The sequence below is a fragment of the Ursus americanus genome, chromosome 25 (assembly GCF_024610735.1).
Source record: "Ursus americanus isolate L20-20 chromosome 25, mUrsAme1.1.p, whole genome shotgun sequence".
Taxonomy (NCBI): domain Eukaryota; kingdom Metazoa; phylum Chordata; class Mammalia; order Carnivora; family Ursidae; genus Ursus; species Ursus americanus.
The window spans coordinates 3,733,014-3,748,107 of NC_142151.1; the positions used below are offsets into that span (position 1 = coordinate 3,733,014).

The 15,094-nt window shown below is 35.6% G+C and overlaps 1 protein-coding gene across 12 annotated transcripts in view; it reads right to left on the reverse strand.

The window, feature by feature from the left end:
- The window catches only part of ERC1 (ELKS/RAB6-interacting/CAST family member 1), a 554,385-nt gene that overhangs the window by 250,091 nt on the left and 289,200 nt on the right, over window positions 1-15,094 (reverse strand). For all 12 annotated transcript variants that reach the window (XM_087855512.1, XM_087855510.1, XM_087855513.1 and 9 more), the window contains one exon: window positions 9,097-9,257. In XM_087855512.1, coding sequence (XP_087711638.1) covers window positions 9,097-9,257 — 161 coding nt within the window. The remainder of the gene's footprint in view (window positions 1-9,096; window positions 9,258-15,094) is intronic.

Sequence of the window (15,094 nt, forward strand, 5' to 3'; positions counted from 1 at the left end):
AGATTTTTATTTATTTATTTATTTGACAGAGAGAGAGACAGCCAGCGAGAGAGGGAACACAAGCAGGGGAGTGGGATAGGAAGAAGCAGGCTCCCAGCAGAGCAGGGAGCCCAACGACCCTGGGATCCCAGGACCCTGGGATCAGGCCCTGAGCCGAAGGCAGACACTTAATGACTGAGCCACCCAGGCGCCCCAATGAAATAATTTTTAGTATTATGTTTTATTTTCTCTACTGGATTTTCAGGGGGGGTTGTCTTTTCTATTTACATTTTGGTGGTTAACTTTTTGGCGGTTGTTCTACAGCTAACAATATGCATCCTTAACTTACCACAGTCCATTAAGATTAGAAATTATAAAACTTCATAACTGATTCTTCCCACTTTTTATTTCACAAAGATAATAACCTTAAAACAATATAGAGCTACACCCCCACCTCTTGTGCTATTGTTGGCATATTCACTTTTATATACATTATGAACTCCACCAAGCAATGCTGTTTTTTGCTTTAAATAGTCAGTTGTCTTTTAAGGAGAGTATGTGAAGAAAAAAACAAGTTTTCTATATATGTCAACTAATTTGCCAGGTCTGATGTTATTTATTCTTTCCTACAGATTCATGCTCCCATCCAGTTTCATTTCCTCTCAGCTACAAGAACATCCATTCACATTTCTTATAGAGCAGTTTTTTCTAGAAACAAAGCCTTTTCATGTTTAACTGAAAATGTCCATATTTAACCCTAGTTTTTTAACAGTCTTTTATTTGGTCATAGAATTCTAGTCTAACAATTTTTCCCCCAGTACTTTAAAAGAAGTTCCATTTTCTTCTGATCGCCAATGTTTTTGATAAGAATTCAGTTATCATATTTTTTTTTGAAGATTTTATTTATTTTTCTGACAGAGAGAGAGACAGCCAGCGAGAGAGGGAACACAGGCAGGGGGAGTGGGAAAGGAAGAAGCAGGCTCCCAGCAGAGGAGCCTGATGTGGGGCTCGATCCCAGGACTCTGGGATCACGCCCTGAGCCAAAGGCAGACGCTTAACAACTGCGCCACCCAGGCACCCCCAGTTATCATATTTTCCCTTTATGTAGCGTGTTTTTTTCTCTCGCTGCTTTTGTTTTTCTCCTTATCTTTTGTTTCCAGTAACTGAATTAGAATGTCAACAGATGTGGTTTTCTTTGGATTTATGCTGCTAGGATTCACTAAGTTTCTGGGATCTGTAAATACATTTTTTTAAGGATTTTTTTAGAGCAATTTTAGGTTTACAAAAAAATTGAGAAGGAGATACACAGATTTCCTATAGACCTCCTTAAATCTATGTATTTGGAATCAAATTAGAGAAATATTTCAGCTATTATATTTTCAAATTTTTTTCCTATCCCTTTGTGTTCCAGTTACCTGTATGTTAGTCTATTTGCTATGAACCAACATACCACTACGGCTCCATTCACCTTGTAGTACTCCTCATTCTCCCTGTTCTTCACATTGGTATCTACTGATCTCTTTTAAAATTTATGAACTCTTTCTTTTGACAGTTTAATCTATTATTAAGACCATTCAGTGAACCTTTCATCATATTTCAGTTTCTAAATTTCCATTTCTTAATAGTTTTCCTTAGGTGGCTAAGATTTCCTATATCATTAATATGGCATTTTCCTTTAAGTCCCTGAAACATATTTATAAGAGTGACTTTAAAGTCTTTATCTTTTAAATATGATACATAGGACTTCTTGGAGTTGATTTCTACCACATGCTTTTCTTCATTATGGGTCATATGTTACTGTTTCTTTGCATGTCTGGCAAATTTTGAAACCCAATATAGGACACTGTAGTTGATATATTGTAAAGACTCTGGATTCTGTTATGTTCTTCGGAAGAGCAATACTTTTTATTCTGATAGGTAATTTAGTTAATCGTTGACCTCCTTGTACTTTTGTAGTGTTGAATTTATCCTTTTTTAGGCTAATCTGCTAAAAGCTCAGGGTATTTCCCAGATCTCTCTATCTTGGTAACACTCATCCTCCAAATTCAATCTTCCCTGCAGACTTTCTTAGAACTTTAAGTTTTTTTTGTCTGGGTCTACAGTAGGCTTTATTATAGGTTATGATCCCTATTCTTAAAACCTAGCTTTCTGTTACTTCAGCAAGATGCCAGAAGTTTAAACAAGCATTTTGCCACTGTGGACTGGACTGGAACTCTAAATTCCCCAGCACTGCTTTTCCTTTAGTATCACAATTCCACTTGCATCCCTGTAGTAGTTAACCTCTGGTAAACCCGGGGTAGTCTCATCCAATGAATGTGCTGCCTAGTCCTCTGCTAAGAATTCATGGACATCTAGTCCCTCACTTCTTTTCAGTATACTGTTTATACATAAATTATTTCCCAGATTTACTCAGAGCATTTACAATGACAGAATCAACAGACCTCAGAAGGTCACTTAAAAAACTCCATAATTTTTAAACAATTGGGATTTAAGAAACCCTTTCATTTCAGAGTAAGAAAACTTCAGACCTAAGAAGTTAAGTGCAGACTAGATCTTCAATTCTGAATATCTTGCTTTGCAAATATTCAGCTTCATTAATTTCAAAGTGTTTCCATTACTTTACCTCATTTGATCCTCACAACAATATCATGAGTGGTTCTAAATATTTTTATACCTGTTTTATATGTAAGCAAACTGGCTCAAATGTAAACACATTCTTTGCTACAGCGAGCATCTCTGATGCTTATAATACTCATAATTGGATCTTCTGATAGGAAAATCTTATGATTATATGGATGGATTACTACCATCTACATCCAAAGCTCAACAGAAATTTTACCCATTTACAGAATGAGTAACTACCTATAAGGTACCTTCTGAGGGCACTGTAAAGAAAGGTCCTGAAAGGAAAAGTCTGTTTTGTTTTTAACTCTCAAACAAAAAAAACTCTCATACTGGTACATTATACAACAGATTTTCTCAAAATGGGTATTGCAATTAGGTTAAGGCTTACCTACCTGCAACACTTAGTCCTTTAACTGATGCATTTATATTTAACAGAAGGGACCAGGATTGACCCCACACCTCCAGTAGAGGAGAAAATGAAAAGAAGTAGGATAATAATCTTTGTCCTTTGGGAAAAAGAAGATGACCTATATTCTTAATTTTACCCTTGCACATATGGGGACATTCTTACACAGAAACCATATATATTGATGGGGCAGAGAAAGCACTGTAAAAGCTGAAAAAGAAAGGTACTTCGGGGGTCTTTATCTGAAAAGCTCAATGCTTTACTTGCTACTTAGAGATTATTCCAGCCATTTGAGGCTCTTTACATAAAAGATGATTAAGAAGCATGATTTTTGAAGAATATGGTTTCTTCTATTTGGAAATTATATGTGGCTTTAAATGGCTAAAAGGTAGATTAAGGTTTTTAAGGGAGGAGAAAGGAATGGGATATTTGGGGTTATTTGTAATTGATTCCAATTCAGGTTGCGAGAAAATAAAAAGATTTGAGAAAAACATTTGTAATACACATGCCTTATGTTGTGAAAAACTGAGCATCATGGTCAAAGTTTAGGAGCAGAAAGAGGTAAAAAATTCGAACAATTACTATATTTAACTAAGCCATTTCTTCCACTATTCTATAATAACTCAGAGCCTCAAGTAAACTATTAGTCTAATGAGAAAAGATGCTATGAACAGTTAAGATCACACATTCTATAAGGTGGGTACATAAGTGAGGTAGAGATAAGGGCAGAAAAAAGGAGACAGAATTAAGGAGTTAATCAAGACTAGAGAGGAAGACCCAAAGTCCCAAGGGATAGTTGATTACAGAGACAAACGCTGCTTTATCATTTTAACAAGGATCAGTCCCAGCAGTGTTGTTTATAGTTATGCTATACAGCATACTTTGTTTTCTTTTTCAAGCATAAGAAATTTTTACATTATATATGTGATTTCCTACAGAATATTTAAACTTCAGTATTTCAAGTCAGCGTGAAAGTGCTTCCAACTTCACTACAAGTTTATCTTTATCATACATCTACTGCCTCCAATAAAGGTATTTGATGGAGGTATAAATAAATGTGGCTTTGCAAAAAGCATACATGCTCTTAATTAACTTAGAAAACACTTCAATTTGTTACTAGAGTATAATTGTTCCTATGATACGTTTGCATAACTTTTCAATTTTGTGGTTAATTTGAAAGACTGTCATAAATCCCCACTTGGATTTTCTTCTATGTCAGCAACTTTACAATAAATTTGAAAATGAAATACTACAGGATATCATAAGATAAAATAATTTAAAATACAGACTCTCAGGCACCTGGGTGGCTCAGTTGGTTAAGTGTCTGCCTTTAGCTCAGGTCGTGATCCCAGGACTCTGGGATCCATCTCAGCATTGGGCTCCCTGCTCAGCGGGGAGCCTGCTTCTCCCTTTGCGCCTCCCCCCATTCATGCTCGCTCTCTCTCCCTCTCTCTTGTGTTCTCTCTCTCTCTCTCAAATAAATAAATCTTAAAAAAAAATACAGACTCACTTTAATTATTTGAGGTGTAATAGATTGATACCTAACCTATACAATCCCCAAATAGCCTGAACTTTTTCAAGTAACCATTTTCAATAGCTTTCTTAATTCTAAACATATTAATTCAATTCGTATTCTAAAAATATTCTGTTTTTCTCTCTTAAAAGATTCTTTAAATGTCAGAATTTAGATTATATTATTGGATTCTTCCTAGGTACATATGAAAATTTACTTTTCTGTTGTGGGAGGTTAGAGCTTTCTTTAACCAAAGGCATCTCAAGAGTATATAATTTAGCCCACAGAGGTTTGAATTTCTCTGCCAACTTTACTAATGGAATGCTACTTATCAAACAGCTCTGGAATCTCAAAGAAACGAAAGAGCTTTTCTACCACTTCCCCAAACAAACCTGTTTTCAGGGTAGTCAAATTCATAGTTTCATAAAAATTTTTATTAAACATGAAAAAATGAACCAGCTCATCTAGAAATTGTACTACTCAAACCCATGACCTAAACTGATACTTAAAATTTATTATGGTTATTATTATTGTTATTTTATTATTTTGTCCCCTTCTCCAATTCATCCTTTCTTTCCTAGGGAAAGAGACCAATATAAAAATGGAATAAAAAAATAATGGCTAACAAAACCCCCGCATAAGGAAAAGAAGAACCAATGTGGGATCTGCCAATAAAAATGTTCCTTTGAGGCTGGCTAACCAACTCAAATGTTTCTACTAACTCACTAGCATGCTACCAAGTGAACAGTGCCACATGTCTTCATACTCAGGGCCACCATTTGTTTGTAACAGATGCTCAGAAATTACTATTACAAATGTTAGGGTTGGAGAAGAATGATTAGGTCATTCCTTTTGGTCTGACATGGTCAGGATTATTGCAGAAAACTAGACTATTCCAGTGCTTTGCTAAAAAAATTTCTATGTTTTTTAGATGTATAGGTCAGCTCTGCCTTTTCCTCAGGAGAGACATTTCTTATTCTAGATTCAGACTCACTCATATACATGTTTCAGTCTTTTGCATACTGCATTCCTCTCATACTTCTTCTACATTTCAAGTTCTCTGATTATAATGAACAATTTGTCTTACTTATTCAATTATGCATAATTAAACAATGTAAACATTTAAAATATGGTGGGTCCTGCCATGATCAGAGTGAAGAATCTGGCTGTCACAGTCAATATTCATAGGAAAAATATTACCTTTCTCCATTTTAATTTCTTATTTTAGTGTCATGAAAATTCTATGAAGTGGGAACCATTATTATTGCTATTCTAAAAATCAGCAGACTGAGGCAGAGAGAGGTTAAAGAACTTGCTGAAGTCATAGAGCTAATAAGTTCAGATTCAGGCTCTTTTATTCCAGGAAGTATGTTCTTACTAGTTGTCATAAGTAATTAGAGGCAGATATCAGAACTAGTTGGAGGGAATAAACTCCTTACAAATTAACAAAAGAATGGAGTAAATTCTGAGCAAAGTTGTAGAAACTGAGACACCCCCAACTGAGGGCAGACGATTAACAGAACTTACTCCACATATGGAGAGGAGTCCAGAATATAGCAGAAGAAAGGCTATTCCCTTGCTCGGCTTCACAGTGAAAAGAAATTGAAAGCTCATTGTATTAGAACCCACAATATGTCATTCATAGCGCTTTGTGTATAATTAGGCTTAGGTTATAGTTTTCAACTGAGGTTTTATCAGTTATTATTTTTTATTTGTATGCCATATATTGGAAATCTACATTTTTTAGAAAATAGGGAATTCAATACACTGTTCTAAGAGGAAAGGACAGTTGTTTCATAGACTTAGTAGTGCCATGTGGGTTGGCCTACGGGGCAGTGCAAAGAGAGTGGGCCAATTAAAGAACCACCACGCTCTCAACAGAATATCTGGATAGAGGATTATGTCTAAAGTGCTGAGATAACTTATTAAAAGGAAGGTATTAAATGACCATTTTACATGTGAAACTGAAAGACAGCAACAAGGGGAAAATTAAGTGGAAACTAAAGCAAGGACTACTTTTATTTTTATTTTTTTATTTTTTTTTAAAGATTTTATTTATTTATTCGACAGAGATAGAGACAGCCAGCTAGAGAGGGAACACAAGCAGGGGGAGTAGGAGAGGAAGAAGCAGGCTCATAGCGGAGAAGCCTGATGTGGGGCTCGATCCCACAACGCCGGGATCACGCCCTGAGCCGAAGGCAGACGCTTAACCGCTGTGCCACCCAGGCACCCCGCAAGGACTACTTTTCAAACTTTATGTTGGGAACACTACAGCAAAAACTAATGATGTACTATATGTTGGCTAACTGTACATAATAAAAAAAAGGCATAAACCATAGACCGAAACATAAAAACAACAACAAAACTTTATGTTGGCAAATCTGCACAACACAAACTCATGAAAAAACTAAGAACATCATGGTGCCATAGAATATATTCTGAGCGACTTAAGAAGGTGATTTAAGAGACAGGTCATCTATCAGAGTCAGGTTTTAGCACTTTATTTCTAGAACTTTCATTTAATGTTTGTCTTACTAAATTTCTATACTACTTAAACATTTTTCTACATACTTTAATCATTTATCCCATGACTTATTGTGTGAGTGCCTGATGTTACCAAAAATAGTTTTGCTAATCATAGTAGTTTTCAGAAATGTAATCTCTGACCTGGTTTGGAAAGGGAAGTCCACAACAGAGTGTAGCACTGTGGTATCAAAAAAGAAAAAAAAAATTACACACAACTCCCTTTTTATGGCTTGAAGTCAAGCATTCCTTTAAAACTTCTTCCATATCTTTTCAAAGTCCTAATGATAAAAGAAAATTCCCACAGAAGTACACCACTATTTTGCTATAAGCACATATCTGTACTTAGTAGGAAAGATCTGCCAGGTAAAAATCAAGATATCGGTACATGGAGCAAACAAAACAAAACTTATCTACTGTTACTTTAGTGAGGCCTGTTTCTGCTTCACAACATCACATGAGATACTTTGTTTTCCACAATGTTATATCCATCCTCCTTCCATTTTCTTAAATCCTCTGGGCTCTGATTTAAGTTGCTTCTCAACTCTATCCCCTATCATGTTTGAGGAATGGTTCCCAGACCTCTTCCATTCAAATAACTTTGTTTTACCACTCCAAAGTTACCTCTACTACTCCATCTCCAAAATATCAAGCTTTCAATTTCAACCACTAGTGACAAAAAACTTGTCTTACATTAACCGCTCCCTAAGCAGCATATTAACAAACTTTATCCTCTTGATGATACTCAGAACACTAACCTCTCCCTATTCTCCCAGTGTACAAATTTATTTCTGGCTTCAAGTACTCATCACTTCCAAGAGTAGATCATCTGTAATGCTTTTCTAAAAGATGAGAATCTTTTAACCTTGCACTGTGGCCTAATAACCTATACATGCAGGTGACACCCCAACAATTGCTTCTTCAACTCTTAGGTTGCTGTCAGGATATCACATATGCCATGAAAACTCACACTAAGGTATCATGGCAAGATCATCTTCTAGTCTGTAATTTGGGTAGTCAACATTTATTGATATTTCGAAGTAGCAGAAAAGAAGAGGTGATGTTAGCCTAAAGCACTAGCTAGGCTGAGAAATCTGTTTATTGTAGGTCAGAAAGACTCTGTATTTATGCAGAGAAGAAGAAACTACTAGAAAGCGAGCACAGATTATGTGAGAGAAAACTAACAGATGAAGACTGCAGAGGAGGGGACTTGTGCTTAACATCTGTGATAGAGATCAGAAGCTAGCCTTATGATGAAGAGAGTATCTTTTCTGAAACAGAAGAAAAGACAACAAAAATACAGACAACTGCTAAGGTAAAGAAGGTTGCTGAGCTATCCCGGGATAAATTTGTCTTCATAAAACCTGGGAGCAGGGAAATTGTGAAGGGGTGAGGGTTGAGCATGGTGCCACAATGAAGAAAAAGAAATATCTATTATGGACTAGCAGACGTGCACATACCTCGACAAATTATCTCAGGAAGCCACAAGATGTGGGACTAGTAGGAAAATGATGTATGGCAAGGTTCTACTAAAATTGACAATTTTGTAAAAACTGACTGGAGAGTGTAGCAAAACGTTAATGGTTAATTATGGGGGATACATATGTAGGGCTCATTATACTATTCTCTAACTTTTGCATACCTTTGGAAGTGTTTACAATAAAAAATGTTTTTAAAAAGTACCTGGCTATCATATGACCTCAAGACCAACAGTCATGTTCCTCAGTAAGCTCAGCAATATGGCTAACTTTCCATAAGATTTTAGAAATTTCAGAGATGCAACTGGATACTGTTATATACACACACCTACATACACACACTCTCTCGCTTTCTCTCTCTCTAGAGGACTTTAAAATTCAATGAAGAGGCAAAAATAATTCTATATGACCAGAATTTGTTCCAAATTTGTTCTAGGGAGTGAGAAATACAAGTTTGCATTAAAATTAAGCTAAATGTGTTAGGGTTAATAAATTGAGCCAGATGATGAAAGCAATGAGAAAAAGGTTTTCTACTAAGCACATGCCTGAAAAATAAGATTATAAACACTTACTTCATCTCCAGAACTTCCTCTAAGTGTTTCCTTCTTTCTGCCCGAAGATTGGTCAAATGAGTTTCCTTTTCTGCCAGAGACTGTTGAGTAGAGGACAGCTTTGCTTTCATTGACTCCAGTTCTTGTTTCACTTTCTCCATGGCCATCAGTAATTCCTCCACCTATGATAAGTATGGAAAAGAGAAACACTGAGCATTTTGATCAATTAAAGGAGAGGAGCTAAGTAATGGGGAACTCCTGGGTCCATAAGATTAAAAACATACACATACAGCAAAAATCCTGTACTCTTGCTGGTTCAAACACATACATTAAGACAATATAACAGATAAATAAATCTCTGGTCTTCCCTCCACTATAATTCCTCTCACATTATGCCAAAAAGAACTTCATTTTCTTTTTGATAAATACGAGTACATCAGTTCAAGAAGTCACACTTTGCCAGTCTGTCCCTTTTAGAGAATTTATCTGGAAATGGCCCACAAACTTCCATGGAAATACCAATAAAACACAGATAAAAATATAAGGAACAAAATCATAGTAAATATTTCTAGAAGGATTTTAGGAAATAAATACATAAACTTGACTAATAACACCCAGTATAAACACAAATAAGTCATTTTTATTCATCCAAACAAAGGTTTTTCTGTTTATACTGTTAAAAAGAATTTCTTTTGGAGAAAATGGCTAGAATTCAATCAGACAGTTTCTTGCTCTAAAGCCAGGTAGGTAGAGTTTTCTCAAGGAAGGCAGAAAGAAAAAAGAAAAATACACGACCACATCGAGAGGAGAGCTAATGCTTTAAAAAGACTTGAAAAAAATCCTGAGGGAAAGAAGACAGAACTCTACAAGGAACTAAGAGAACACAGTAGGTACTTCATTAGTCATTTCCACTCACTCTGGGTGGTGTCCAAATCAGAATTACTTAAATAAACATGTTCATTTTAATTTTGAAGCAAAAATGTATGTGTTAATACCAAAACCAACCTGAACCAGGTAATCAACCAGCCAACTACACCAATCACAAGAGTTTATGTCAGGTTGCTGCTTGCCAAGAAATAATTTTGGTGACTACAAACCTTTTCAGAGGAAGAGGTGGGAGGCTTGCCATTCACTGACTTCTACATAAAACCAATTTGTGTGATACTAAAACCAAGAACAGTTTAGAGACAAAATTGCAGTATAACAAATCAGAGTTTTTAACAGACCCCAGGATATTAGTGCCTCAGACCTAACCAAAGTTTCCATGTTGATTGGTAACAGCTGCTAAACACTGATAATGAACAGATACATTTAGTGTTTTGGCACCCGAATCAGCTTACTTTGTGTATCTTCAGAAGTGATCAAGTTAATGTTCTCAGCTAATAGCTGTGAGAACACTGCTGTGAGAATATATATTATTATGCAGCTCTCCTCGGGTATGTATTCAAATATTTACAAAGCTTTACGCGAGCATGTATCACTATCACCCTTTGAAAACTGCAAATAAGGATGTTTCACTTTAATCAGTTTAATTCATGTAAAATCTTATGAACTGAAACGACATAGCAAAATATGTTCTTATAACACAAAATCAGCAATGGACAGCACCACTTATAGAAGCTCTAATAAAGTGTTGGATAGGTCCATCTTTTATAACTCATCTTGAACAAATCTCAAAAAATCTCCCTCCCAACCTTTCACTACCCCAAGCAAGGTATGGTATCAGTTTCATATATAACTTAGATATTTTATATATACATAAGCAACCCTGTATAAACAACTTATTCCTCCTTTTTCTATACAAAAAGGAAGCCCACTTTATATATACCCTTATGCATCTAAAATTTTTGGTAAATGTTTTATGGAAATACAAAATAAATACAAAAAAACCCACAAATGATAAGTGTGCAACTTGAAGAATTTTCTCCAAGTTGAACACATCTATGTAATGAGAACACAGACCAATAAACAAAACATTAACAGTCCCCCAGAAACACATGTCAATACCCCTTCCCAGATGGAGAGTAACCATTATTCTAGCATTCCACATTAGTTTTGCCTATTTGTTTTAACTTTGTACAAATGGAATTACATAGTATATAATTTTAAGTACAGACTTTCTTCACTCAGTATTACGTCTGTGAGACCAGTCCATGTTACTGGGTATAATTATAGCTCTGTAATTCTCTTCACTGTATGGAATTCCACTGTGGGAAAATAGTAAAATTTACTGAAGGCACTTTTGATAAGAACAATTAAAGAAAAAACTTTTTTCCAGTTTTACTGAGAAATAACTGACATACATCACTGTGCAATTTTAAGGTGTACAGCATAATAGTTGGATTTACATATTTGTGAAATGATTACCACGAAAGGGTCCAGCTAACATGCATCTTCTCATATAAACACGATAAAAAGAACGAAGAAAAAACAGATGTCCTCCTTGTCAAGGCAAATCTTAGGATTTGCTCTCTTAATAACATTCCTATATATCATAGAGCGCCGTGAGTTACAGTCATCATGCTGTGCATATTATAGCCCTACTACTTACAACTGGAAGATTGTACTTTTTGACCACCTTCATCCAAGTCCTATTTGACCCACCCCCTACCTCTGATAACAAGACTGAACTCTTTTTTCTATGAGTTTGTTTTTGTTTTGTTTTGTTTTCGATTCCACATTTAAGTAAGATCATACAGTATTTGTCTTTAACTTATTTCACTTGGCATAATACCTTCAAAGTCCATCCACATTTTAATTTTTTAAGTTACAGAAAAACTAGGGAAGTTTTTAATTTTAATGGGGTTTAGCTAACTAGTTTTTTCATTTCTACTTCTTTTATGTTCAGAGCTTTTTGTACACTGGATAAGAAAATTTTGTCTACCACAAGGTCATGGAAATATCCTTTTCTTCTAAATCTTTTACTAAATTACACGTTTCACATTTACATCTACAATATAGATGCAACTGAATAAATACAGCGTAATGGTCAAATTTATTTTTATCAATATAGGTATTCAACTAACTCGCACTTTAAATAGTAGAAGGACTTTAATAGCCATGGTAAGAAGGCACTTTGGGCCTACCTGGCAAAAGATGGGAAATTATTTATTTTTTTAAAGATTTATTTATTTATTTTTAGAGGGAAGAGAAGAGAGAGAGAGCGGGCACAAGGAGGGGAGGGGCAGAGGGAGAGAGAGAATCTCCAGCAGACTCCCCACAAAGCACGGAGACTGACGCAGGGCTTGATCTCATGACTCTGAGATCACGACCTGAGCTGAAACCAAGAGCTGGATGCTCAATCGAGCCACTCAGGCGCCCCAAGATCACAAATTATTTAAAGACCAAAATTATAGACATATAAAAGACAAATTACAGGGAAGATAATTTCACAATGCTTTGTATTGTACATAAAAACCTTTAAATTTGATAAATAAGCAATGTGAAATATATGTATATAAAAAAGGGAATACATATATATTCCAGAACCAAGAACACACATCTATATACTCACTATCCAGAAGCTTTGTAAGTGCAATTATCCAACTGTATGCCCAAAGTGCCCCACAATAGGTCATTACCATTCTAAATTTGTTACTTAATCCCTTCCATTTCTTTTGTTTTTGCCTTTGATATATATATTCCAAATAAATCACTGGTTCATTCTATCAGTTTATGAACATTGTATAAATGGAACCCTGTGAGCATACACGAGGAATGAACGTTCCAAAATGAAATTAAGAAAACAATTCCATTTAAAATAGCATCAAAAAGAAGGAAATAGCTAGATATAAATTTAATTTAAAAATGTATAACATCGGGGCGCCTGGGTGGCACAGCGGTTAAGCGTCTGCCTTCGGCTCAGGGCGTGATCCCGGCGTTATGGGATTGAGCCCCACATCAGGCTCCTCTGCTATGAGCCTGCTTCTTCCTCTCCCACTCCCCCTGCTTGTGTTCCTTCTCTCGCTGGCTGTCTCTATCTCTGTCAAATAAATAAATAAATCTTTAAAAAATATGTATAACATATATACTGAAAATTATAAGATTGAAAGAAAATAAAGATTTAAATAATGGCAAAACATCATGTTCACAGATCGAAAGTCTTTAATATTGTTAAAACGACATACACCCCAAAGTGATCCACAGGTTCAATATAATCCCTATAAAGACCCTAGCTGTCTTTTTTGCAGAAATTGACAAGTTGATCCTAAAATTGATATGAAAATGAGAGGGAGCCAGAATAAGAGAAAATGAGAGGGAGCCAGAATAAGAAAAGTTACCTTGAAAGAAGATAATAAAGTTGAAAATTTCACACTTCTTGACTTCAAAACTTACTACAAAACTTCAGCATAGTGTTGGCATAAGAACAGAAAAAGAGATTAATGGAAAAGAACTGAGAGTTGCAAAATAAATTTGAGTCATGTGTCCAATACAATGTCCCACATTTTGGATTCAGTGGATTTTTTTTTAATGTTGTTATTTACACTGCTTCTCGTATCCTCATGCTTCCTATAAAATGACAGTTATATGTAAAGTCTTCATTAGATTAAGATGAGACTTGTCTTTTTAGTACTTCTCAAATAAAGCTGTGTTCTCCCTGTTATATCATATGAAGAAACACATATGGCTGTCTAACTTTTAGCAGTAACATTGATCAGATATTAGGTTCAGATAACAATAACCTGATTTCCTCTTTATAAATTTCTCAATACATATTTTATCAAGTTCTTTTATCACTTCAACAATAATCAGTAAGGTTAAACATGTTTCATTTGTTTAGGGACCATTTGTGCTGCTTCTTCCTTGAAACTGAAATCTTTGCTTAGCAAATTTCTTCTCCCAGCTTGTACCTTATCTGTTCCTTATATTATGGTATCTTTTTATGATCAAAAATCTTTTTTTTTTTTTAAGTAGGCTCCATACCCAGCATAGAGCCCAATGTGGGGCTTGAACTCATGACCCTGATATCAAGACCTGAGCTGAGATCAAGAGTCAGACGTTCAACCAACTGAGCCACCCATGTGGCTGCCCCCCAAAATATCTTATGTTAATATAAACAAATTTATTAAGCCTTTAAGATCTGTGACTTTTATAACCTGTTTCAGAAATCCTTCCTACTCTCAGGGTCATATGATAATTTCCTACTTTTGTACTGCCTTCAGGAGCAGACTGAATTAGTGGTCCCAATTATTCATTCCTCTATGGTATTAGTATTCATCCACAACCTTCCCATAGCATCATAATGGGCAGAAAATACTTCTTTGACCCTTGATTTTGGCTTGGTTATGTGACTGCTTTGGACACTGGGATGTTAGCAATTCAGACACAAGCTGAGATGCACATAATACACGTGGTTAGGTTACATTTCCACCATTGCCAAAAAAACAACATTCTGAGTAGCTACTCCCTCCCAGTTGGGTTCTGGAAAGTCAAGACGACATAGCCACCCCAGTCAACAACTAAAACAAAGCCAACCACACTAACCTTCCAATCTATGTGACGAAGAAATAAACGATTACTATAGGTGTGTTAGTCAGCGTTCTCCAGAGAAAGAAAAGCAACAGGATATATATTGAATACAATATATGTGTGTGAGCAGGCATACCTTGTTTTATTGAACTTCACAGACCTTGTATTTTTTACAAATTGAAGTTTTGTGGCAACCTGTGTCAAGCAAGTCTATCTGTTGCCATACTTCCAACAGCATTTTCTCACTTCATGTCTGTCACATTGTTAATTCTCCCCAATATTTCAAACTTTTTCATTATTATTATATTTGTTATAGTGATATGTGACCAGTGATCTTTGATGTTACTACTCTAATTCTTTTGGGGGAACCACAAACTGCACCCTTATGAGAAAGCAAACTTATCTGCCAAATGTAGTGTGTGTGCTCTGCCTGCTCCACCAACTGGCTGTTCCCCTGTCTCTCTCTCCTTGGGCCGCTCTATTCCCTGAGATACAACAATACTGAAATTAGGTCAATTAATAATGTTACAATGGTATCTAAATGTTCAAG